Source organism: the organism of the source record quoted next, unplaced genomic scaffold (assembly GCF_019419815.1).
Source record: "Pyrus x bretschneideri cultivar Hongxiangsu unplaced genomic scaffold, Pyrus_bretschneideri_v1 Contig35, whole genome shotgun sequence".
Lineage (NCBI taxonomy): Eukaryota > Viridiplantae > Streptophyta > Magnoliopsida > Rosales > Rosaceae > Pyrus > Pyrus x bretschneideri.
In genome coordinates this window covers 4,630,141-4,656,180 of record NW_025999668.1, presented here as the reverse complement: position 1 = coordinate 4,656,180, position 26,040 = coordinate 4,630,141, and the positions used below count along the sequence as shown (strand labels likewise).

The following is a 26,040-nucleotide window of genomic DNA, read 5'->3' as shown; positions in this document are numbered from 1 at the left end:
GATAGTATCATAATTCACATGTCCTAACCTCCCATGCCATATATTTGGTGATTCCACAATATAAGCAAAAGAATTAACTTTATTGATAATTTTGGGTACAACAATCATTACATTCATTTTGAAAAGACCATCACTAAGATATCCCTTCCCAACATACATTCCACTCTTTGTTAGTACAAACTTATCAGACTAAAAAACCAAACAGAAACCATTTTTGCTCAATAATGGTCCGGAGACTAAGTTCTTTCTGATATTAGGCACATGAAGCACATCGTTAAGAGTGAGTTCCTTTCTAGAAGTCATCTTTAGAATTACCTTTCCTAGGCCCTGAACCTTGGATGTAGAAGAATTCCCCATAAACAGTTGCTCTCCATGAGTAACTTCTTGATAGATGGTAAACATTTTTCTATCAGAGCATATGTGGCGAGTAGCCCCAGTGTCAACCCACCATTCCTTAGTGTTTCCCACCATGTTGACTTCAGATACCACAGCCGCAAGATTTATGTCAGAGATCTCTTTGGACAGCCTCTCTTCCTCGGTTATGTGTACTTCATTACTCTTCTTTTTGGAATTGTCTTGACCTTTGCGGTTTCGACATTCTCTAGCACGATGTCCTGTCTTGTTGCAAACAAAACACTTGCCTTTGAACTTCTTAAAATTCCCTTGGCTTGAACTTTCACCAGAGTGCTTCCTCTTTTTGTTATTCTTTGGCCCACCCTTCACAATGTGTGCCTTGGCTTGCATAAGTTGACTGTTAGACTTCTTTTTAGAGCAACGATTATCCTCCTCAATCCTTAATCTTACGATTAAATCCTCAAGTCCCATCTCTTTGCGCTTATGCTTGAGATAATTTTTGAAATCTTTCCAAGCAGGAGGTAATTTTTCAATTACTGCAGCCACTTGAAAAGTCTCACTTAGCGACATCCCTTCAGCATGTATTTCATGAAGAATAAGTTGTAGCTCTTGGACTTGATTGATAACCTTCTTGGAGTCTGTCATCTTGTAGTCAAGAAATCGACTGACCACAAATTTCTTCATGCCAACATCTTCAGTCTTATATTTCTTGTTGAGAGAGTTCCATAAGGCTTTTGCACTTTTAATTGGACTATACACATTGTATAGTGCATTATCTAATGCATTGAGAATGTAATTCTTGCAAAGAAAATCAGAATGGTTCCATGCATCTACTGCAGCAACTTCTTCTACGGTAGTTCCAGACACAGGCGCATCTTCTGTCAGAAACTTTGCCAAGTTCAAAGTGGTGAGGTAAAATAACATTTTCTGTTGCCACCTCTTGAAGTTTGTCCCACTGAACTTCTCAGGCTTCTCACCATGATTGGTGGAAGATGGGATCACCACGGGCACAACACTCGCAACTGATGTGCTGCCCAATTTACTAGAAGAATTACTAGTATCATCCATTTTCCCTTAAGAGAGGAAGATCACACAAATAAATATATTGTAATTAAAGTAAAACAACAAAGTATTTAGGAAACAACTAGACGTTAATTTCTTAATACCGTAACCCACAAGATTATTTAATTAAACTTGGCTAATAAAATATAATCAATTTATGAGCATACACTGAAATTACTATCATAATCATGAATCATAAATCATGCTTCATATATAAAATGCAAATACCAATCAGTACTACAATGCAAATGCACAACACAATATATATGTCTTTGAATAGTCAATTAAAATATATATGCAGCACTATTGTAATCAACATGTAGCAAATAAACCTAGATCTTGTCTTAAGTTGTTGTTAAAAAAAAAAAAAAAAAAAAACTATGGAAAATTGTTATATATTTTATTATAAACTATTAAATAACACACAATAGAATCTCTATAAATGCAAGAAAAACAAGGAATAGAAGAACCTTAAGAGATCGAGGCTAGAATTTGATTCTATAGCCTTAAGACAAGATTGCCCCTCAGTGGTGCCTCAAGGTTTGCATTGGCAAATGTCTCCCAGGATACAACGATCTTTCTCTTCGCAGAAGTAGCACTCCAATCCACAAAGAACAGCGAACCAAAAGTGTTTAAAACTCTCTCTTTATTGAACACTAAACTACTCTAATTTCTATATGATTTCTAGATGCAAAATTATATCTAAAATGCTTGACTTGGTTGTCTATTTATAGGCATTGACATGCCCCATTTTCGAAGGATGCGTCTACTCCCAAAGGACAATGGCTCCGTCTGCACAAAAGATGCGTCTGTTTCCAAGGCAGAAGGGATGCAACCTTTGGAAATCTGCCACCGAAACAATTTGTCTGCTTTTCCAAAGAAAAAGATGCAACCTTTGAGCAAAGGTGCATTTGTTTCCAAAAGTTCCAAAAGTTGCATCTACTTTTCCTAAACATACATAACCTGTTGAGAAAATCTGCAGGTCAAAACTTTTCAAGACCATTTTCATAATAAAATAAAATTAAAAGGACATACACAATCCTTGAAAATCTACCGGTCAAACCTTTCCATGACCATTTTGTATTTTATTTTAATTTTCATTCACTTGAATATTTAATATTTTAAATATTAATAATACTAAAATTTAAATTATTAAATTCCTAACAGAACCAACCCGTTATCTTAATAGGTGTTTATCAGGTTACCCGATTCGTTATCATGTCAACCTAAACACCTATTAATTTTGTATCGTATCGGATTATTGAATCATGTCAAAAATTAATGGGCCTAATAAACCTGCCGGCCTGGTGCCGTTGGTAGACCGTTCTCTTGAGTAGTCCAAAACAGTTTTCAACTAAACCCGCGGAACGGAGCGCTGAGTATGATTGTTAATTGGCATTATACTACTATAAATAGTTAGTCTTCGCTCTTCTTATTACCACATATTCTACTATCTCACTGCATACAGACTCCAGAGAGAGAGAGAGGGAGGAAAGGAAGAGAGAGATGGGAACTGTGGCTCCAAACTTGATGGAAGTATCCGCCGGACGTGATAACGAAAACGGTGCTGCCAGAAGCCCTCCGGCAAAAGTGCTTGATGCTGGAGCTCTCTTCGTCCTCAAATCTCAAGGTAATAAGCACTCAGTACGTATATGTTCGGTTTAGGTCAGAAGTTTCCATGCCCTTCTTTAAAATAATTAGATTGCTTGCAAGTTTTTGATATTTTTGTGGGGTTCTTCTTTTCTTTTTTTTTTTTCTTTTTTTTTTTTCTGAAAATATGACTTTAACCCCTCAAATTTAATTTTTTCCATAAAAAACCCGATATAATTTTTTTACTAAAAAAGCTAGTGACTAAGATCCACTTAAGTGAATTCATTAATTATATATTACTTTACACATTTTACATTTTTTAATATGCCTAAAATACCCCTATTGCATATTTGATGTGCACAATTAATTCTATGCACATTATAAGGAGAGTTAATGAGTTTGCAAAAGAAAAATAAAATAAATAAGACATTAATGATAAAAAAATTCATTGCATATTAATATCAATATGAGAATTGTTGGCTTAATTCTATGTATCTTGCATTATGAGTTCATATATATTTTTTCACAAAAAAAAAAAAAAAAAAAAAAAAAACCTACTATATGTAATAATACATTTAAAAAAAAGTAATTTACCTACCATGCACAAAAATATTATTTGATTCAAAATGTGTATAAATATATATATATATATATATATATATATATATGTGTGTGTGTGTGTGTGTGTGTGTGTGTGTGTATTTATATAATTAGACCATATTAATTTACCTACCTACTATTTGAAATGTTCATTTCCAATGATTCAAAATATTGTATACCAACAACAAAATATTGCATAAATTTAGGAATTGGATCATGCTTTTGATTTTATCTTTTTACCTACAAACAATCATATACATATTACTTTATATATTTTTACCAAAAAAACATCCCTAATAGGCTAATATATGTATAATACATGAAAAATAATTTACCTACCATGTATACAAAAATGTTATTTGATTCAAAATATATAATCTAGGTTTTCTGGAACAAATTAATTTACCTACCTACAAATTAATTTCCAACAATTTACCTACAAAAAATTATACCCCATGTGTAATATATTATCTTTTTCTCACTAATACATGGAGAATAATTTACCCATAACAAGAAGAAATATAATTTTATGTATTATATTGAAAAATATTATGCCATACCTATACTTATACAACAATAAAACGTGCCTAATATATGTAACATTGCATGAAAAATAATTTACCTACAAGTTAGAGAAGTGTTATTTGATTCAAAATATATAATATGGATTTAGTATAATTTTTTTTAATAATTGGAACAAATTAATTTACTTCCCAATTAATGCAAAAAAAAAAAAAAATATATATATATATATATGTATATATGTATATCACAAAAAGGTGCATTTTTGGTATGATATGGATACAATTAATACAATACAACAGTTTATATATTTTATTTCACTTTTTTTTACAACTTTTAATTTGGCATAAATTTAGGGATTTGGAAAAGTTGCATAGGTGTAAATAAATTGTATTAGTAAGTCAATAGTGTTCCAATGTGGCTGTATATTTTAAATTTGGGCTTTTATTGGACGTTTATATGTAGATGAATTTTTATCTAGGAATCATGAATTATAAGTAAGACTAGAAAAAATTCCCGAAAATCCCAAACTATACCGAAAAAACCCCAAATTGAACCCAAAAATCTCAAACCGAAACTATCCCGAATTTTAGTAATCCCGTATCAAAAAATACCAAAATATTCGACATGAGATTGGTTTTCAGATTTCATTTTTTCGGTATTCCTGAAGTCCCGAAATCTTCTTTTGCTTTTGGTTCCTACTTTCCAGCGCTACATCTGCAAAGAACAATGAAAAAATAAAATAAAAAGCAAGGCCCTTCGGTTCCACTAGCAAAGGCACAGAAATAAAATAATATGGAAAAGGCATGTGATGGTGATGCCTTGTCGGTTTGGGAGAAAAGCACAAAGCTTTTTTGGAAACTAAAAGCACAAAGCTTTTGTTTTGGTTTTGAATCTTGATTCTTGAGGCAGAGAGAGAGAAGCAGTCTTCGTGTTGGGGAGCAGAGATAGGAAGAAGCTCTCTCGTCTCTAGCCTCAACCCATTTGTCTCTCTATCCTCTCTGAAGCTCTCTCGTCTCTGGGTTATGAATCATCAGCGTTGCGCAGGCACGATTCATAACCCACAACAAATAATTCCATTTGATGATCACTGAAGCTCGAGAGAAAAAGATTGAATTTTTGCATGTGGGTTCTAAAGGATTTGTGAAGAAATGGCATAAGAAGATGTGATTGTGGAGAGGAGTGGGTGTGGCCGTGTGGGGTTGGGAGCGAGGTGGACTCGGAGCTGCTGCCATGCTCAAAGAAAAATATTGGATTTTTGCATGTGGGTTCTGAAGGATTTGTGCAGAAATGGCATGAGAAGATGTGATTGTGGAGAGGAGTGGGTGTGGGGTTGGGAGCTAGGTGGATTCGGAGTCGCCGCCGTGGTCGTTGCTTTCTAAGAATGGTGGAGGTAGCAGAGGAGAATGGTATTAAGATCTCTCAGGACGAGGCTTGTGAAAAAGCCACTGGAGATTGCTAGTGTTGGCTGCGTCCCGAACCGTACCGAAAAACTGAAAAACATTCGGGAATACCGAAATTCAGGAAAGGCAAAATTTCGGATCGGTTTTGGTTACTGAAATCCCATCCCGAACTTTTTCAGTTCGGTATTTGGTATATGGTTTTCGGTTCGGTATGGGATACCGAACCACCCCTAATTGTAAGGGCCAAAAATATAAAACACTTCGACTTATTGGCTTCAATTTGGAGATTTGCTTATATGATACCAAAATTAGAAAGTTTTGATAAGTTTCGATCAAATATTCAATCAACCTTAACTAACTCTTAACTATAACTCAGTTGTTTAATGAGAAAAACTTGAGTAGGGATATTTGGTCAAGCCATCTATACTACACTACTTACAAATAAGATTCAACGTTAATCCTACTTTAAGAAAGAGGAAGAAAAAAAAAGACCAGCTAGTGGCGAAAGTTCATCTTTTTTATGATTGAGAAGACGCATTTCAACCTCCTTTAACTACCATCATATGATTTACTAGTGCTAGGAAACGAACCGGACGCTAGTCCTCCTTAGTGCGTCAAAGAGGCTATCAAAATATATCTCAATGTTTAAGATTTACAAGATATATTTTCTTCTATTTATCTAAATGTTCTTTGTGTTTGTGGTAGGATTGCTTCTATTTATCTAAATGTTTTTTGTGTTTGTGGTAGGATCATGGTTGCATTGTGGGTACCACTTGACGACGTCGATAGTAGCTCCAGTGATTCTAACTCTTCCCTTTGCGCTGGCCTTGCTAGGCTGGGTTGGGGGACTCATATGCCTCGCCTTGGCTGCTTTGGTCACTTTCTATTCCTACAATCTTCTATCCTTGGTTCTGGAGCACCAAGAAAAGCTCGGACATCGCCAGCTTCGCTTTCGAGACATGGCCCGAGACATTTTAGGTCCGTAGTTAATCTCATTACCCATGTATTACAAATAAAGTGGTCATAATTCGCTAAATTTATCGTAAATATCAACGTATCATTGATTTGACGGACACTCGATTGAATCAACGTATCATAATTAATTATTAGAAAATTAATGCTTACTGTTCATAAGAAATTGCATATCTAGGTCATCCGTTATGGGTCTCATATGATTACACGTTACTACTCAATCTTTAAACTAAAATGTATCATGCATGCATGAGTTTGCAGGTCCTGGATGGGGCAAATATTTTGTTGGTCCCTTGCAGTTTTGGATTTGCTATGGTGCAGTTATTGCTTGCACTTTACTTGGAGGGCAGAGCCTTAAGGTAAGCGCTAACCACACACTCGTTTAGATCAGCTCCACAAGATTTTCCATAATCTGAACTGATCATTTTTCAATTACTATCTTAATACGAGGCTAACCACACTATATATTTGCTACTAAATAGGCATCGATTACTTTCCTCATACAGTCTTCTTGTGTTAATTTTTCAGTTCATTTACTTGCTCTCCTACCCAGATGGGACAATGAAGCTACACCAATTTATAATTATTTTCGGAACCGTTCCACTGGTTTTAGCTCAAATGCCATCCTTCCACTCCTTAAGGCATATTAATCTTGTCTCTCTTATCCTTTGCCTGGCATTCAGCACTTGTGCCACTGCTGGCTCCATATACATTGGTAAGACAGACAATTTAAACTACTCTAACAAGAAGAGAGAGAGAGAGAGAGAGAGAGATTTGAATTTCAAAGCAAGGCGGGAGAATACGTTGCCGTATCGAACCTGGCCTAACCCACATATATCAAATTTTTTCTAGGACATTCCGATAATGCTCCTAGAAGGGAGTATACCGTGAAAGGAAGCGCAAAAGACCGCAGTTTTGGTATCTTTAATGCCATTTCAATCATAGCTACTACATATGCAAGTGGAATAATTCCTGAAATACAGGTATCTTACCCACTTTCCAGCTTTTTCTTATCAAATAATCTAGTTTCTTGATCGAAGAAAGCTTATAAATGGTCTCCTATATTTAGTAAGTAATGTTCTTTCAGTATCTCGAATTTTTAATACCCACTGACACGATATGGTCTATATGTGCAGGCAACTTTAGCACCTCCAGTAAAAGGAAAGATGTTTAAAGGTCTATGTGTTTGCTATAGTGTTATAGTGACAACATATTTCAGTGTGGCAATATCTGGGTACTGGGCTTTTGGAAATCAAGCCATGGGAACAGTTCTTTCAAATTTCATGGGTGATGGCAAGCCTTTATTGCCTACCTGGTTCTTGCTAATGACCAATGTCTTCACCCTCTTGCAAGTCTCAGCTGTCACAGTGGTAAGACGGATAAAATTACAAAAAATGATATCATTGGCGACAGTTACAAACCTTCGTTTGAAGCAGAAAAACGTTGCAAAAGGGCTTTTTAAGGCACTAACATATATGCATCTTGAGACTAAAGACTTAGGGCTTCTTAATGCACCCAAGCATTTGATCCACGCACTTGAAACAAATTCAAAAATAAAATGATTTATGCACGCTCATTTTCTCTTTCAACACACTTTTGTTTAATTTTGTTTGTTGACGCTACTAAACTACAGGTTTACTTGCAACCAACAAATGAAGTGTTTGAGAAGAAATTTGCAGACCCAAAAAAGGATCAATTCTCAGTCCGTAACGTTGTGCCGAGATTGATTCTCCGGTCACTGTCCGTTATAGTAGCAACAACATTTGCTGCAATGCTACCTTTCTTTGGAGATATCATGGCATTGTTTGGGGCATTTGGATGCATTCCTCTAGATTTCATTTTGCCAATGATTTTCTACAATGTAACTTTCAAGCCTTCCAAACAAAGTCTTATATTTTGGGTTAACACATCGATAGCAGGAGTGTCCTTCTTGTTAGTCGGGGTAGGGGCTGTAGCATCTGTTAGGCAAATTGTTCTTGATGCCAAAACGTATCGGTTATTTGCTAACATGTAACGTTATTATGGAGAAAACAATATGTATTGAATATCTTTAAGTGTAAATTCGGAGAAATGGTAGGGTCCTATTACTATTGTGGGATCTTAATTACCAGTATTAGTGAGTGTTTCAGCAAATCTGTCGGTTTTATGTCTTCAAAGCATTACACAAAATAAAAGAGTAAAATATAGATAGATTTGGTCTCTAAACTCCCACCTTAGTTTAAATTTCATTCCTAAACTAAAAATCCGTTAATTTAGGCCATCTCCAACCGAAGAAGCACCAGAAGGCTCGTTTTAGCCCTTTGGCCCTCCAAGAAATTAATATTTTAATAAATAGTGCAAGGCCATCTCCAATCAAAGGGTCTAGAGGGCCAAAGGGCTAAAAATTACCCAAAAACCGTCTCCAACCGAGGGCTACGCCAGAGGGCTAGTGGGCCCCACAAATCTGAAAAAGCCAATGGGCCAACTGACTGGCCCAATCCAGCCAGCCCTAGGCTGGGCCAAAATTTTGATTAATCCTGTCGGATATAACCTACAAGAAAGGTTGCCAAAATTTAAAATTCAACGGCTAGTTACCATTCGATTCAAATGTTTTTTTTTTGGCCAAATTTTTGTTTATGAAATTTAAAAATTCCTTTTTTTTTCCTAAGCGATTCCTACATCATTTAAAATTTTAAATTATGCCTTGATTTATGAAATTTAAAAATGATGCCCTTGGATTTGAATTTAAGTTGTAATTTTTAAATAATAAATTATGTTTGATCCTATGACTTTTTGTCCCTCGGTTGGAGACGGTTTTTTGTGACAAGGCTAAAATGAGTCATATGACCCTTTGGCCATCGGTTGGAGATGAAGACAAATATGGCCATGTACTATTCATTAAAATATTAGGTCATCTCCAACTGAAGGGTCCATAGGGCCAAAGGGCCGAAAATAGCCCGAAAACCGTCTCCAACCAAGGGCTAGGCTAGAGGGCTCATGGGCCCCACAAAATTTAAAAGGGCCAAAGGGCCAACTGGCTGGCCTAATCCAGCCAGCCCTAGGCTAGGCCAGAAATTCTAGCATTTCTATCGAATATAACCGACAAGAATACATATATATATATTTAAATATATTCCTGTCGGTTATATCCGACATGAATTCTAGGCCAAATTTCAAATGCAAAGGCTAGCTAACGTCAGCTAGCCATTATTTTTTATTTTTTTATTTATTTTACAGTTTTATTATTTTTTTTTTTTACACAATTTTTTTTTCCTATAACTTCTATTTTACAAAATTTGTTTTATATTTTTTCTAAATTATATTTTTTTTTTCCTATAACTTCTATTTTACAAAATTTGTTTCATATATTTTTTAAATTCTATTTTTTTCCTATAACTTCATAAGCCATTATACAACATTAAATTAAATTAAGTAACATGAAACAACATTAAACAATATGAAACAACATTAAATAACATTAACCAACATAAAAATTATACAACATAAAACTTAAACGCCTACTCCATGCTATTTTTAGCCCAAAGATGTGCAACAAGATCATGTTCTAGGTTGTGACACGAGAACGTATCATTCTATAGCGCCTGACGTCACTTAGTCATTGGATTTGAATTTAAGTTGTAGTTTTTAAATAATAAATTATGTTTGGCCCTATGACCCTTTGGCCATCGGTTGGAGACGGTTTTTTGTGACATGACTAAAACGAGCCTTATGACATTTTGGCCCTCAATTAGAGATGGAGGCAAATATGGTCCTATACTGTTCATTAAAATATTAATTTCTTGGAGGGCCAGAGGGCTAAAACGAGCCCTTTGGCCCAACCGAATGGTCCAAAAGATAGAAAAAGACCTGAAAACTATCTCCAACCGAGGGCTAAGCCAGAGGGCTTGTGAGCCACACGGAATCTGAAAGGGCCAAGGGGCCAAAAGGTTGGCCCAATCCAGTCAGCCCCGGGCTGGCCAAAAATGTGAACATTGCTGTCGGTTATATCCAACAGGAATGCTAGGCCAAATTTTTAAATGCAACGGCTAGCTGACATCAGCTAGTCATTTTTTTATTTTTTATTTTTTTACAGTTTTATTTTTTATTTACAAAATTTTTTTCTAATAACTTCTTTTTTTTCTATAACTTCTATTTTACAAAATTTGTTTCATATTTTTTTTAAATTCTATATTTTTTTCCTGTAACTTCTATTTTACAAAATTTGTTTCATATTTTTTTAAAATTTCATTTTTATCCTATAGCTTCTATTTTACAAAATTTGTTTCATATTTTTTTTTTCCTATAACTTCTATTTTACAAAATTTGTTTCATTTATTTTTTTTAATTCTATTTTTTTTCCTATAGCTTCCTAAGCTATTATACAAAATCAAATTAAATTAAGTAACATGAAACAACATTAAATAACATTAACCAACATAAAAAAAAATATTTAACAACATTTTTAAAAACATTTAACAACATAAAACTTAAACGTTTACTGTCACATCTCGGCCCGGGACCCCACCATATCCCGGGTTCAACTCCACCGTAACACAATATTGTCCGCTTTGGGCCCCTACCACACCCTCATGGTTTTGTTTCTGGGAACTCACACGAGAACTTCCTAGTGGGTCACCCATCCTGGGATTGCTCTCACGCGAACTCGCTTAACTTCGAAGTTCCTATGGCACCCGAAACTAGTGAGCTCCCAAAAAGTCTCGTGCTAGGTAGAGTTGGGAATATACATATAAGGCTTACAGGATCCACTCCCCTAGGCGATGTGGCATGTTACACCTACTCCATGCTTCTTTTAGCCCAAAGATGTGCAACAAGATCCTATTGTAGATACTTGTTTGCGGCATGGGAACGTATCATTCTATAGCACCTCATGTACTCATTTATAGAGGTACTACTAGTTCTTGGATTCAAAGGCAAATTAAGCACATCATATATTTTTTCACAAGCCCTTCTTAACCTATTTGGATCCTCTTGGTTGTCATCAAACTCTCCATCAATATACCCATCTTGCTCATCCTCCATAATCATGCGAATATAACGCATGCCCTCGGTTGGAGATGGCCTTAGGGTTTAGGGTTTAGGATGCGTTATATTGGCATGATTGTGAAGGATAAGCGAGATGAATATATTGATGGAGAGTTTGATGATGACCAAGAGGATCTAAATAGGTCAAGAAGGGCTCGTGCAAAAATATATGATGGGCCTAATTTGCCTTTGAATCCAAGAATTGGTAATATATCTTTAAATGACTACATGAGGCACTATAGGATGATACGTTCCCATGCCACAAACAAGTACCGACAACAGGATCTTGTTGCACATCTTTGGGCCAAAAGAAGCATAGAGTAGGCGTTCAAGTTTTATGTTGTTAAATGTTTTTAAAAATGTTGTTTAAGTTTCATGTTGTTAAATGTTTTTGTTTATGTTGTTTAATGTTATTTAATGTGTTTATTGGCTTAGGAAGTTATAGGAAAAAAAAAATCAAATATAACGACTAACTAACGTCAGCTAACCGTTGCATTTAAATTTTTGGCCCGACCCAGGGTTAGCTGAGTTGGGCCAGCCGGTTGGCCCTTTGGCCCTTTTTTGTCCCATGGGGTCCATGAGCCCTTTGGCCTAACCCTCAGTGAGTTTTCAAGCTATTTTCGACCTTTCGGCCCTCTGAACCCTTCGGTTCTTTGAATTTAACAAAACATATACTATTGGTCCTTATCCTTAAGTTCAATTAAAAAGTATGTTAATCCAATGATGTGAACACATGTGGGTCCCACATCATCGAATTAACATGAAGCTCTTGGCACAAAGAGCGTCTATCTTCGCTTTCGACTTAGTCCTCTTCGCCTTCTCTCCACTCTTTCCTTTTTTTTTTGTTCAAATAATGTTCTCTTTTCTTCTCTTTTATTCTCTATTGTTTCTTCTTCTCATTTGATTATGTCTTTCTCTATCCTATCTCACTTTCCTTCTAAGAGAAATTTTGATAGTGAAAAAAATAATTACAACTGATGATAATAACAAGCCAGGAGGATCCTCACCAGATCCTCTTTGTAAGAATCATAGGGATTCTTCAATCACATCCGTTCATTATAATCGTGTGGTAAAAAATTATTGTATATATTTTTTTATTTAAAATTGAACATAAACAATACCTGACAAAAACTAACCGCACGATGTACAATGAATGTATGTGATTGGAGGATTTCCGGGATCCTCACAAAGAGGATCCGGTGAGGATCCTTTAAGGGAATAAAATAATACATACACCACAACTTGTTGTTTCTGCAACACGCAAAAAATACACCACATCACATAATTAATATATAGTATTTAAATTAAATAATGGATTTTTGTTCTCATTTTTCTCTTCCTACCTCCCTTGATTTATAGTAGAAAGAAAAATGGGGAAAGCAAATTCAGAAATTCTCCTCCATAGGGTGAGGGTTTCTGCCATATTATTCGTGCAACGGTTTCTTGAATTGATCTCTAGTAATTCTGAGCCATCTCTCTTGTTTTGAGTGTTATTCTGTTTCTACAATAGTGTAATGAGATGAGCTCGAGTTCTTCTTCAAATGATCTTGAGCAATTCAAATTATAATGATAAAGAGTTTGAATGCAATCCGATTAGTTAAGTCATTTCACACCTAAAAAATGAAAAAGTTATAAAAAAAAATTGGGAAGGTGGCAAATTTCCCGAAATCGAAAGTGTGTGAAATCATTAACCTATATATTATTATAAGTACATATGACCTAATTTATCAAATTGAACAAAACAGTCGTTCGGCTATGCCTATCATTGGTCTCCTTTGGGTTCCCTTAGCACAAACACTAAGACGATACCATCATTAGTTTAGCATATAATACACATTGGCCAGTCACAAATCAATTAAAAAGTCATAAGGACAACTTTCCCTAAGAGCTATCCCACCGTTGCAATTTGCTCGGGGGACCGGCTCCAGAACAAAGGCCCGAGGGCCGGTGGAAGGCGTCCAGCGTGACGCAGGCCGGGGGACGGGGGAGGCCCGAGGGCCAGGCCCGTGAGGAATCGACAGGCCTTGAGCCCGGGGTGGGAGTGACGTCATGCTGACGCCAGGGTGGCGTCAGCGTATTATTTTATTTTTTTTGTGTCAGGCGCGTGCACCCCACCCGCGCGTGGGGGCGCGTCCTGACACATTAATCAGAAAAAAAAAAAGGTTTGTCTGTTACCGTTGGGAAGCCACGTGGCTTCCCACGGTACGTTAGATCGTAACGGTCACTTAATGTGGACCGTTAGATCTCAACGGTAAAAAATTTTCAAACTGTCAGATTTAATATCCACCGTTCGATCTGAGATCAACGGTGGATATTAAAATGCTTTAAAAATTAAAAAATAAATGAAAAAATAGTTTTAAAAATCTGAAAAGTTACCGTTGTGACACGTGGCACAATCTGGAGCGTTGGAATTCAAATTTTTTTATATCCAACGGCAGAGATTAATTAATTGAATAAAAATTCAAAAAAAAATGTAAAAAATTCAAAAAAATTCAAAAAAAAATCTGAAAAAAATTGTAAAAAAAATTGTTTTTACTTTTCTATAAATACCTTCTCATTATCATCTACCTTCACAACAATTTCATATTTTCTCAACCACTTTCAATCACATTCCTTTCTTTGTCTCAAAGTTTGAATCAATTTTTTTTCAACAAAATGACCACTGGTGCAGGTACGAATTGGTCGCTTATTGAAGATGTTGCGTTGTGTACTAGCTGGGTTGAAGTTACTCATAGTTCGCTTACGGGTAATGAGATGCAGTTAAGAGAAATGTGGAGTCTTATTCATACCAATTATCTTGAGAAAATTGGTGGGAAAAGAACCAAAGAATCGATGTCCAGTCGTTGGAAATTACTTAGCCAATCGTTTAGTACGTGGAGAGACGCTTTGGCACAAGCTAGTAATAATATTCGAAGTGGGGAAAATTACTCGGATATGGTAACAAGATATTATTATTTATTGTTTGTATTCTTTATTTGTTACGTACAAAATTTATTATTTATTGTTACTTATTTGTTACATTATAATTATGTTGTTTGTTACATTATAATTATGTTATTGTTACTTATTTGTTACATTATAATTATGTTGTTTTTATTATTTATTTGTTACTTATTTTCATTAAAATTAATGTATATATATATATATATTTGTTAATTATTTTCATTATTTACTAAACTTGAAGCCTTCTTATTTGCTTTGTTACTTATTTTCATTATCTTTGTTACTTATATATATATATATGTATATATTTGCTAGTTACTTATTTTCATTATAATTATTTATTTGTATTATTTATTTGTTACTTATTTTTATTGTGTAGGAACTTCAAGCACAAGCTTGGTATGCTGCCAAAACCAAAGGCAAAAATAAATCATTCAACCGGTGGGAATGTTGGAATATTGTCAAAGATTGTCCTAAATTTAGAGTTGTGCCAGTTGGTCCAGAAGTGCACATGAACAGCACCCCTCTACACTCTACACCCGATCATGTTCATGAAGATGATGCAGAAGAAGTGCCCGAAACGCCCCTCCCTGAACAAGCGTCGGGTTCGACCCGTTTGAAACGCCCCTCCCACTGGTGCTCTATCAAGTCAATTTGTCGGGCATTGTGCATGTCTGGCATTTGAAATGCAGTATATCGTTGAATGAGTCTTTCATTGTAACGTCCATCCCTTTGTAATGGCTCATGTTGCACGGGGTCATCGGTGGCGTCATGAGCACAATATATACGTGTTCTTGAATTGTTCATCGGGTCTGGCTCATATTCATCAACAGCTTCATAATCGTACTCATCTTCCACAATCATGTTGTGAAGAATGATGCACGTCATCATGATGGATCGAAGCGACTCTACATCAAACAATCTGGCCGCACCCCTGACGATCGCCCAGCGAGCTTGGAGGATACCAAAACAACGCTCCACATCCTTCCTGCACCCCTCTTGACAGCTTGCAAAGTGTTTTTCCTTCGCACTCCGCGGACGTGGCACTGTTTTGACAAATGTTGACCAGCGCGGGTAGATGCCGTCAGCTAGGTAGTATGGCCCGTCGTACATACGTCCGTTGACCTCATATGTAACTTTTGGTGCCTTTCCTTGCAGGACATCGTTGAACACTGGGGATTGGGCAAGGACGTTGATGTCATTTTGAGCTCCCGGGACCCCGAAAAAGGCGTGCCAAATCCATGTATCAAAAGATGCCACCGCCTCCAGAATGATACTTTTTGCCCCTTTTCTGTCCCCGTAAGCACCTTGCCATGCACTTGGACAGTTTTTCCACGTCCAGTGCATACAATCAATGCTTCCAATCATCCCAGGAAAGCCACGCATCTCCGCCTTCTTCAACAGCCGCTCCAAGTCCATGTGTGTGGGTTTGCGGAGGTACTCAGCGGTGTAGATAGATTCGATTGCTCCGCAAAACCTCATCAGGGACTCAAGAATGGTTGATTGCCCCATCCTCGTTATCTCATCCACTTGGTCTGCAGATGCTCCATATGCAAGCATCCGCAAGGCAGCAGTAATTTTTTGCTCCGGCAGTAGACCCATAGCACCAAAAGCATCTTTTTTTTGCACAAAATAAGAATCATGGTTGCAAACAGCAATCATGATTTTGTTGAACAAATGTCGTTCCATTCTAAAACGACGTCTAAAGTACGTATCAGGGAATGCACTATTAGGAACAAAATAATCATCCAAGAGTTCCATACCTCGTCGTTGCCTGCTTCTATCAATGTTTCCGGAACGCCTGGGCCTGCAGATCTGAGCCGCAGCTTGGATGACTCGACGGGAATGTGAGGCTCTGCCCCTTCTTACGTCGTCATCTCTCATTTGACGCTCCTCATCTTCTTCCCTCTCATTTCTTACCCGCTGCTGATTGAACATTGATTCTGATTGGTTAAACAAGTCTTCCTCTTCCTGATTCAATTCCCACATCATCCTTGACGAAGAAGAAGAAGACATTGAAAGAAAGAAACAGAAACTATGAATATTGAAACTGATTTTTGTGAATAAGGAAGCAGAAATTATGAATAATGATAGAGATCTTGAGAATTTTGGTGTGAGATTTGTGAAGATGGAAGGTGGATTATATAGAGGATTCAGAAAGGATTAGGTTCTGCATAATGCCACGTGGCATGCCGTCATTCGTTAAAAATCTGATGGAAATCTATCATCCAAGATTGTTAACAGATTATGACACGTGGCATGCCGTCATTCGTTTAAAATCTGATGGAAATCTATCCTCAAAGATTGTGAACCGATTATGACACGTGGCGCGACGTGATTGGTTAATAATCTTATCAGAAATCCATATTTATAATTATTTATTTTGTATTATTTAATAATACTTAGGATAATGACACGTGGCGCACCGACAACGATTAAAAATCTTATCCGATATTACATTTAAAATTATTTTGTATTAATTTTATAAATAAAAAAAATACTAATATTTTATTGCCTATTGCCAGGGCTATAGAAGTGTAACGGTGGAGATGCAAAATCTATTGCCAGGGCTACTTACTGTTCATTAAGGGCAATTACTGTTCATTAGGTGGATTGAATAGTGTATTGCCAGGGGGGAGGGCTCCAACGCTGGAGTTGCTCTAATTAACTTGTGTTTACACACTAACAGTCAAACAAAGGTGACCAACATGAATACCGCTTACTATAGTTTAGTGGTATTATTGAATGTATTAAAAAAAGAGTAGTGCTGTTCTAATAAAGGTAAGACCCACCAACACATGTGAGTCTCATTTCTATTAGAAAGATAGTACAAATAGACGGTGAAAATAACATTTTTGTTAATAAAAAAGGGAGTTTTAACGAAAAACCCGCGGTACTGTTCACTTTAACGAAAAACCATATTTTTACACTAAAAAGTCAATCCTGGTGCTATTCACTTTATCTTTTATTTTATCATTATCGTTAAAACTCGAAGTTTTCAAAAATTTTTCATTAGTTTTCCTATAAAATAAAGACCAAAATTGACAATCATTTTTGTTAAAAAATACAAACAAAAAAGAAAGGTGGAGGTTAATTAGGCTTTTAGATAAGAAGATAACACCAGGTAGGGGAACTACTGATTAGTGAAAGTTGGTGTGCTGAGAAAACCTCGAGCTATGCTCCACAATGACGTCGACTTTCTTGATTCCGGACCACCCTTGTTCGGATCGATCATCCATGTGTATACTTTTGAGTCTTTGACGCATTTGGACTTTGCACTTTGCTTTGATTTGCATGTAGCTCTCCCCTTCGACATGGACTTTGATTTTCTCTTCTCCTATTATTATTTTTTTTCTCTTTTTTCCTCTCAAACTTATTTTGTCTTTTTTTTTTAAATAAAAATTTCAAAATGTAATATTACCATGTTTTGTCGTAACCGTTTAAACAAGAAATGAAAAAAAAATTGAGAGAGATTTAAGAAATGTATATTTATTCTTTCAAACATTGTGGTCCAGATATGCCATAAAGGCTTGGGGTAAGAAGGTAAAATGAATTGTTTCCGCGTGGTCGCCATTAATGATTGTGGTGGATCTCTCATTTTCAGGGTTTTGCATTTCAGTCCTTGGTCTTCCTTGTATTTATGGTTTGTGTTTTACTGGCTTCCTTTTTCTTCTTCTTCTTTTGGGGGTAAATTGTTCTTTCTTGCCTAGCTCAGTGCATAACCCCATAAACTAATAAATAAAAAATAATTCTCTTAATTTTGATATTCAACAAAAAAAATTCATTTTGATACGCCATTTTAATCTTTCATTTTTACAAACGATATTCTATAATAAGGAGAGAAAAGATAACCTTGAACTTAGTAGGAAGGTCCTAATCTCTAGGACAATCAACGGCTTGCAAATCATTTTTTGTTATAAAGGGGAGTTTTAGCATTCGTTTTTTAAGAATTACATAGGACATGCATGTCATGGAGGAAAAAGTATGTCTAACTAAGAACATTTGAGCATAGCATGTATAAAATTAACTATTAAAGATGGCATGAACTCAAAAATGATTCTTATTCCCATGATATTCAAGGCATAGTGTTGTGAATCAAAAGTCTTTACCAATTAAAGAGAAGAGAGATTGAGCTTTCAAACCCCTGAAGCTCGTCCTTGTGTTTACAAGGTTATCACTCAAATGGAGGGCCTTCAAGTTCACTCCAAGCTCCTTGGATGCTTCTTCATGTTTAATCTTCTCTCCTTGGATGCTTGCTTCTTTGCTTCTCCTTTGCTCCTTGAGGATTTGAGGAAAGGATCTCCAAAGCTTGCAAATTTGCAAGCCATCACAGATGGTGAAGGCACAAATCTGTGCAACCTTCACAACAAAAAGCAAGTGGGCGTATTCAATAATATGTGATGTGAGTGTGCTAATAAAACAAAATAAAAAAAAATAAAAAATAAAAACTATTTTCACGTGTATTCTGAAGAAATTGACTTAAAATTCATAGACTGGCCTCACATGACGAGTTCCATGGCCAACTACCCATGCCACTAACTTAATCATTTCCCATGCTACACCCCTTAGACTAGCCCTTAATATTATGTGACCTCAATCTAATTGGTACGTGTAACATCACTTCTTGAAGTTTAAAGTATCGAACCCCATAAAGTCAGTCGTACGTCAACCACTAAGCCTTCACTCTCAAGTCATCTCACCAAGATACTGCTAGAGAGAAAATATCCATATAGTAAAACTATAACATTAGTTCCATAATTTTGCTCTCTAGAATATTTTTGTAACACCTTTTAACTTCACAACGATTAGGATCGTTGGATGAAAGTTTGAAATTATGTCATGGATAAATTAGAAAAGTCAAGATAATTGACATCGAGTATTGCATCTATAGGTCTTTAATTCATATATCCAAACCATTTTAATCGATTTTCTCTCATCTTATATTCAATTGGAGCCACTCTATTTGAACATATGAACTGAATACTTACAGAGGCTCCGGTTAGAGAAATCGCATGAGATAGAGGCTCAAGGTAGAGGGGTAGAAAAAGATCAAGGAAGACTGGAAAGAGATTTTAAGAAATGACATAGAGTATTTGGAACTAACTGACCACTTGGTGCAAAATTGAGTATAGTTATAGAATTCATATAGCCGACTCTACTTAGTAGAACAAAGTTTCATTGTTATTGTTGTTGATACTTGGGAATCAAGGAAGAAATAATCTCCACTGGAATGAGAATTGGTTTGTCAATTCCACATTTGCATTCGAGGATAACTAAACACGACCTATAATAAAGATTGAAAAGAATAGAATGAATAAATTATGAAATACTTTCGGCTCAAAGTATATTTTACAAAAGATAAGGGACAAATTTAATGGGATACGAGAAATTATGGGTAGGTAGGTCTAAACAATTGAGAATAGAGGGGTAGGAAATGCAAATTAGGTAGAAAATTAGTAATGTATCTTAAATATCACTCGTTTTGGGTCTTCCTACATTTTCTGCTTCTCTTCATTCCATCATCCATGTGGGGTGTGGCTCAACTTCTTCCCACTGCAGCTTCCCTGCCACTTCCTCTCTTTCTCTCTCCAACTTCCTCTCATCCTCTCTCAGATGTAATTTTTAATTTTTGGATTAAAAGATTCGTTGGTTAGTCGTTCGTCTTCATTTGGTCGGTGAGTTTTATTACATGTATACTTATTTTGTTTAATTTTATTTTGGTGCATATGATCATACTTTTGTTTTTCTTGTTTTAATTTATTTGAAATTTTGAGCACAGAATTTGGAAGACGCAATTGTTTTAATTTACTTTGTAGTGAGTGTGGATTTGCAGAACTATATAAAAGACTGTTATACATAAATCAGCAAATTTGGCTTTAATTTTTTAGTTTGAATTTTATATTTATGCAAGTAGAAATAGTAATAATAATCTTGTTATTATTGCAATGAAATTTTGTGGGTTTTTGATAAATGGATCTTGAAATTTTGTACTGATTGGTGTATTGGGTTTTAGGTTTTCTGTGATTTGCAGGTTGTGTTAGGGTATATTCTTCTGAATTTTTTGCTAAAATATTTATTTTGTTTTGGTTTTTTATATAATTTTTATGTGAATAATTCTGAGATTAGTAGAAATTTATGTGAATAATGCTGAGATTAGTAGTTGAGAGAGTCTTTGGGTTTGCCATTCATGCATCAGCTAAGCAGATTTTAATATAATGAATACTGATCGAACCGGTTTTGCTGAGTGGAGTAGTTTTATCTCCTCCTTTCTTTTTTTCATTTGACTTGTTCTGAATCTTGGATGTAGGGAATTATTGAAATCCTAGTGTTTTGTTGCTTTCGAAAAATTGAAACCCTTGAGCAAAAGCAAATTAAAATTGGTAGGAAGTTGTTCGGTTGTTTATTCAAGTTTATGTTATGAAGTGCAGTATATGTATTTTATTAGTTTATGTAGTTGATCGTAGTTTTGTTATTTTATACAGGGTCAAGAAACATGATTCTGGGTTCGGCTTAGGGATCATATATCAAAATCGTTTTCTGGGTGGAAGAATGGTTGCAGAATCATGGTTTCGAACTCTGTGGAAGACTAAAAAGAAGCATGAGGCTGCTTCTGAGAATGCAGTGATTGGAGTTTTGGCCTTTGAAGTTGCAAGCTTGATGTCTAAGCTGGTCCATCTATGGCAGTTTCTGAGCGATAAACAGGTTGCTAGGCTTAGTGAAGAAATCACAAATTCAGTGGGCATAAAAAAGCTTGTGTCAGAGGATGACGATTTCATTGTAGGGTTAATATGCGCTGAATTGATTGAGAATATGGTCCATGTGGCAAAATCTGTGGCTAGGCTTGCGAAGAATTGTACCGATCCTGCTTTGAAGAGTTTCGAGAATGCGTTTACTGATTGGATAAATCATGGTGTTGACCCTTATGGATGGGAATTTTCTTTCAAGCGGATGGAAAGGAAAGCTAAGAAGATGGAGAAGTTCATCTCAGCAAATGCAAATTTGTATGAAGAAATGGAAGTGCTTACAGAGCTTGAACAAACTTTGAGGAGAATGAAAGGATCCGATGATTTAGATGGGTTAAATTTACTTGAGTTTCAGAAGAAGGTGGTGTGGAAGCGGCAGGAAGTGAAGAATTTGAAAGACGTCTCTCTGTGGAACAGGACTTATGATTACCTAGTCATCCTTTTGGCAAGAGCACTCTTCACGATGTTCAGTAGGATCAAGCATGTCTTTGGAATTCAACAAATGGCAGACGCTGGTGATACCAAAGATTCTGGAATTATTAATTCTGATCACATTAATCGTAGCAATTCAGTTTCTGTACTAATGCAATCTTCAGCGCGTCCATCTGAGAATGGTCTTCCAAGATTTGCTTCAGGGCCCCTTGGGAGGTCTAGTAATATATCAGGGCCAACACCGGAAACAAAGAAAACCAACAATTTCTTTTCTGGTCCACTTGGTGGCTCGATTGCAAAGTCCGGTCCTATTTCAGGAAAGAATAGAGATGTCAACTTTTACTCGGGCCCTCTTGGGAGGTCAACAACAAAATCAGGCCCAATTGCTGCAACAAATCGAGCCGTTAGGAAGTTGTGGAAGTTTTATGATCATTCACTCCCTAATCATGAGAAGAAACCGCATACAAAGTCGAATAGGTTGACTCAAGTTGGACCTTTCAAAGGATGTATGATAACTGCAAACAGTTCACCTGTCGCCAATTGCTACTTGAATTCAGATGGTGTTCGTTCATCAATTCTCAATGTTGCCAGAGATACCAGTGGCAACGTTCTATCCTCTGGCAACAAAATTCATCCTGGTCCATCAATCTTCAGTTCCAAGGGCAGGTTGTTGGATGCTCCACCCGAAACCCTTGGTGCTGCTGCCTTAGCACTGCACTATGCAAATGTTATTATCGTTATTGAGAAGTTAGTTGCATCTCCTCACTTGATTGGTCTTGATGCAAGAGATGACCTGTACAATATGTTGCCTGCAAACGTCAGAGCTACATTGCGGGCCAGGTTAAAGCCTTACAGTAAGAGCTTGAGTTCATCAGTTTATGATACAGTTCTTGCAGGAGAGTGGAATGAGGCAATGGCAGGAATATTAGAGTGGCTGGCGCCTCTTGCTCACAATATGATTAGATGGCAATCCGAGAGGAGCTTTGAACAGCAAAGCTTGGTTTCCAGGACACATGTGCTTCTGGTACAAACCCTTTACTTTGCAAATCAGCAAAAGATCGAAGCAACAATTACAGAGCTGCTTGTCGGGTTGAATTATGTCTGGAGATTTGGCAGAGAAGTCGATGCAAAAGCTCTATTAGAGAGTGCAAGCAGTAGAATGTATGATGAATTTTTGGATGTGGATGGGTAGTATAATTTTCAGATCGTGGAAACTACCAAAATCTTGATTCCACGACTAACCACGTTAAGCAAATGCTTTTACATGGCTAGTGAATGAGATTCCGAGATGCTGTTGGACAGATTGATCATTGCTTGGTCCTGGAGAGACAGCCGCTACTTTCAATATAGATTGTATTAGAAGTCATCCTTGGTAAGATAAAAGGTAGAGCCCGGGCTTGCAAACATTCTTTCTTTTGGTGAGATTTCTGGCCAGTGGAATATGGCTCCTCTATTCTTTTCTTCACACAGCCTGGTTTGCCCTATTTAATTAAGCTGCGTACGGTGCATATTTATCAGCTATACGTTTTTTTTTTTTTTAATAATGTTTGTAAATCTAGTGTAAAAGGTTTTCTCTGTGTTCCTTTTTAGCGAATGTATTGTGATCGTGAGGTCAAGGGCATATAAACTATGTATCTCTTCGATTTATCGATTGTCTCGAATCCTTTTTCGACCATTAGCCTAGTGTGTTACCAGGTCCTCACGTTTTCCGTAAGCTTTACCTTGTTTCCGTCAGATTTCTGAAGGTGTTTCGACAAGTGGTTTAGTATGTATCATGTTTTACAAGTGGGTTCTGGCAGTTTGGGAAGGTTAGTGTTAAATCTTACTAGCAGCTATGCGTGTGTCTGCAAATTAGGTTTCAAAAAGATTTGCAGGCTTAGTTACCGGCTGCAGACATGGACTTGTAAAGAGAACATGCCTTGTAACTAGTGAGACAATTGTGGTCTTTTCATTGGTGTGCTCGACTCGTAAAGCTCATGGCCATCAGTAAATCTTCCAGCTTGAACGTAATTTTTCAAGAGCCACCTGGGTGTATTCGACGTCCAGTGACCCAGTCTTTGAGAAAAGTGATTTTTCTTTTGAGTCTCATCCCTTGTTTTGAAGACGGTGACCTTAGACCGCATGTGGTAGGGACGTCTGATCACTTAGTTTGTTGCTGCAAATACACGGAATTTCCAGCTAACTACTACATCTGCAATCCCTACACCAAACAGTGGGTTGCTCTGCTCTTCCTCCCGCGCATTGTGCGGCCTTTACCGTGATATTGGTGAGGCCGCCGCGGGATTCATCTGTGAGCCTTGAAATAGAAAGAGCTAACAAACTACTAGTTCTGGTTTTAATGCCAATTAAAGGTGGGCTGTTGTGCGATTGGTTCCAAATTCTCCCCATTTAGGCTTCCATGTTAGGATGGGCTGTTGTGCGATTGGTTCTAAACCCTAACTGCGTGCGATCGGTTCTGAACCCTACCCGGGGATCGACCTGACGAAGGCCCACTGGGGTTGATGCCCTGATTCAAGTTATTCATTGTTAAGCTACGACTACATTTATATACACACTTTTTTTTTTTAAAGAAAGTATATGTATTTAATATCAAGTATACCCTGACATCATAAATTATATAAGCAAAAGTGCCCTTATTCCATCATTCAAACAGAAAAATTTCTCTCCCGCCTCTCATGTATTAATATTTTTCTCTTCACTTTGCCATTTTCCATTATTACACTGAAATTTTTGTAACATTAATATTGTGATATATGATCATATGATATCATTATGCCCAGTATTATATTGGGTATAAGTTGTATCATAATAAGATTTTGTTAGTTGTTTTCTGGGTTGCAGACCATCTCCAACTTTTGCATTAAAACTTAAATTTTAAGTTTTAACCCAGGAAAGTTTTGTTGCTACAATGGTTCTGGTTTAAATTTTAGCCTGAAATTATTAAAGAATAAATTAAGCTAAGTTTTTTTTTTTGGGTAATTTTCTTCAAAATAAAATTTATGTATATTATCCTAATTTATTTTTATAAACATTTTAACCTAAAAATATTTAGATTCCAAGAAGAGTTGAATATTCACTAAACCGACCACATGAAACATGTATTTATAGAATTTTTGGGTGAATTTTGATTTGAATATTTTTTTTTAATTGTTAAGCCATTGCATTTAATTTTGGGGCATTATATTTTTTGTTACCGTTAGATTTGAACATATCTGATCTCAGCAATTGGATTTCTTGTATTTAATATTTTAAATTTGCACAAATTTTAGGTTTTAACCCAAAACTTATTTTAGACCCAACCATTGAAAAATGATTGAGCTAGTTTAAAACCTAAATTCTGAGTTAAATTTGCCCAAATTTTATGTTTTAACATAAGAGTTGGAGATGGTCTTAGAAGAAATTTGTAGCTCCCCCAAACCTGCATTTTTTTTTCTTTCTTCTGTTTAATTAGGTCTCTACAAAGAGGAATGTTGAGGAATGTTGTGCATAAGAAAGTAATTTTGCTTGTTTATTTATAATTTTATATATTTTTGGTTAAGGGGGAATGGAAAAGTGAGTGTGTCACTGTTAACTGTATATATTTTTACAAGTGAAAATTACTTTCTTTAGTAATGAATTTAAAAGAATTCAGAGGTTAAAAAGAAGGGGAGTTTAGCCAAAAATCAATCATCAAATTTTGTTTTGGTTAGTCACATGGATGATTGACCTCCTCTTAAATATGAAAATAAGAGAAATGTAATACCCCGTATTTAAAAATAAAAAAAGATTATAAATGTGTATGTGTATGTGCAAGAATCTGTACTTTCGATATGTAAACTAGTCTCATCGTAAGTTCATTTTACTACAAAATTATTTCAAAAACTAGCTAGTATTATTTCATGTTTTTATGTAATAAGAGATGTTTTTAGTTTGAATTGGAGAAGTGTGATTATATGGGATTGGCTTGATATTTTTACCAAACAAGGGTGAGTTTGGCAAGTTTGTAATCATTAGGAGTTAATGATTGGTGACTATTCACCACTCTAAAATGAAGAGGTGGGAGGTCTATGACTACGTGCGTGCGTATATTAGCATGCATGAGGCACTTTTTGTGGTATAAGAAGTGCTTACTCATCAATATAAAGGAATCTTAATCATTTGGGCAATATTCTCACTCCAATGCAAGTCTATCAAGCATAACTTGAGAGAAACTTTTACGTGGCCTTTGATGCTTGCATCCATCTTGCATGTTATTCATTTGTTCATGATTAACTTAACACTTGTTGCTTTTCCGTTGAAGCACATATCATTGTTAATGATTAGAACAACACATGTTGCTTTGTCACTTGAACACTTATCATTCTTAATGATTAGGACAACACTTGTTGCCTTGTTATTGGAACACATTTCATGGTAAT

The 26,040-nt window shown here is 36.0% G+C and overlaps 2 protein-coding genes across 5 annotated transcripts; both read left to right on the top strand.

Moving 5' to 3' along the window:
- Positions 1-2,857: 2,857 nt before the first annotated feature.
- On the top strand, positions 2,858-8,616 carry LOC103941995 (GABA transporter 1). 2 transcript variants are annotated; one of them, XM_009352191.3, is made up of 7 exons: positions 2,859-3,046; positions 6,279-6,509; positions 6,765-6,862; positions 7,032-7,218; positions 7,356-7,486; positions 7,640-7,873; positions 8,137-8,616. In XM_009352191.3, exons 1-7 carry the CDS (start codon positions 2,923-2,925, stop codon positions 8,515-8,517), a joined length of 1,386 nt encoding a protein of 461 aa, XP_009350466.2. In that variant the 5' UTR covers positions 2,859-2,922; the 3' UTR covers positions 8,518-8,616. The 2 variants fall into 2 exon arrangements, with proteins under 2 accessions (XP_048447613.1, XP_009350466.2); XM_048591656.1 differs by lacking the exon at positions 6,279-6,509 and having other exon boundaries at positions 2,858-3,046.
- An 11,344-nt stretch (positions 8,617-19,960) lies between these two features.
- On the top strand, positions 19,961-23,290 carry LOC103941993 (protein PSK SIMULATOR 1-like). 3 transcript variants are annotated; one of them, XM_048591744.1, is made up of 3 exons: positions 19,961-20,143; positions 20,776-20,848; positions 20,951-23,290. In XM_048591744.1, the coding sequence occupies exon 3, from the start codon at positions 21,018-21,020 to the stop codon at positions 22,833-22,835; it is 1,818 nt and encodes a 605-aa protein (XP_048447701.1). In that variant the 5' UTR covers positions 19,961-20,143; positions 20,776-20,848; positions 20,951-21,017; the 3' UTR covers positions 22,836-23,290. The 3 variants fall into 3 exon arrangements, with proteins under 3 accessions (XP_048447701.1, XP_009350464.1, XP_009350463.1); XM_009352189.3 differs by lacking the exon at positions 20,776-20,848 and having other exon boundaries at positions 19,961-20,139; XM_009352188.3 differs by lacking the exon at positions 20,776-20,848 and having other exon boundaries at positions 19,962-20,143.
- Positions 23,291-26,040: the final 2,750 nt, after the last annotated feature.

Coding starts and splice junctions, on each gene's coding strand:
- LOC103941993 (XM_009352189.3), top strand. CDS start 21,018: ATGGTTGCAGAATCATGGTTTCGAACTCTGTGGAAGACTAAAAAGAAG.
- LOC103941995 (XM_009352191.3), top strand. CDS start 2,923: ATGGGAACTGTGGCTCCAAACTTGATGGAAGTATCCGCCGGACGTGAT. Junction 7,219..7,355: donor TGCTGGCTCCATATACATTG/GTAAGACAGACA, acceptor AATTTTTTCTAG/GACATTCCGATAATGCTCCT. Junction 7,487..7,639: donor GAATAATTCCTGAAATACAG/GTATCTTACCCA, acceptor CTATATGTGCAG/GCAACTTTAGCACCTCCAGT.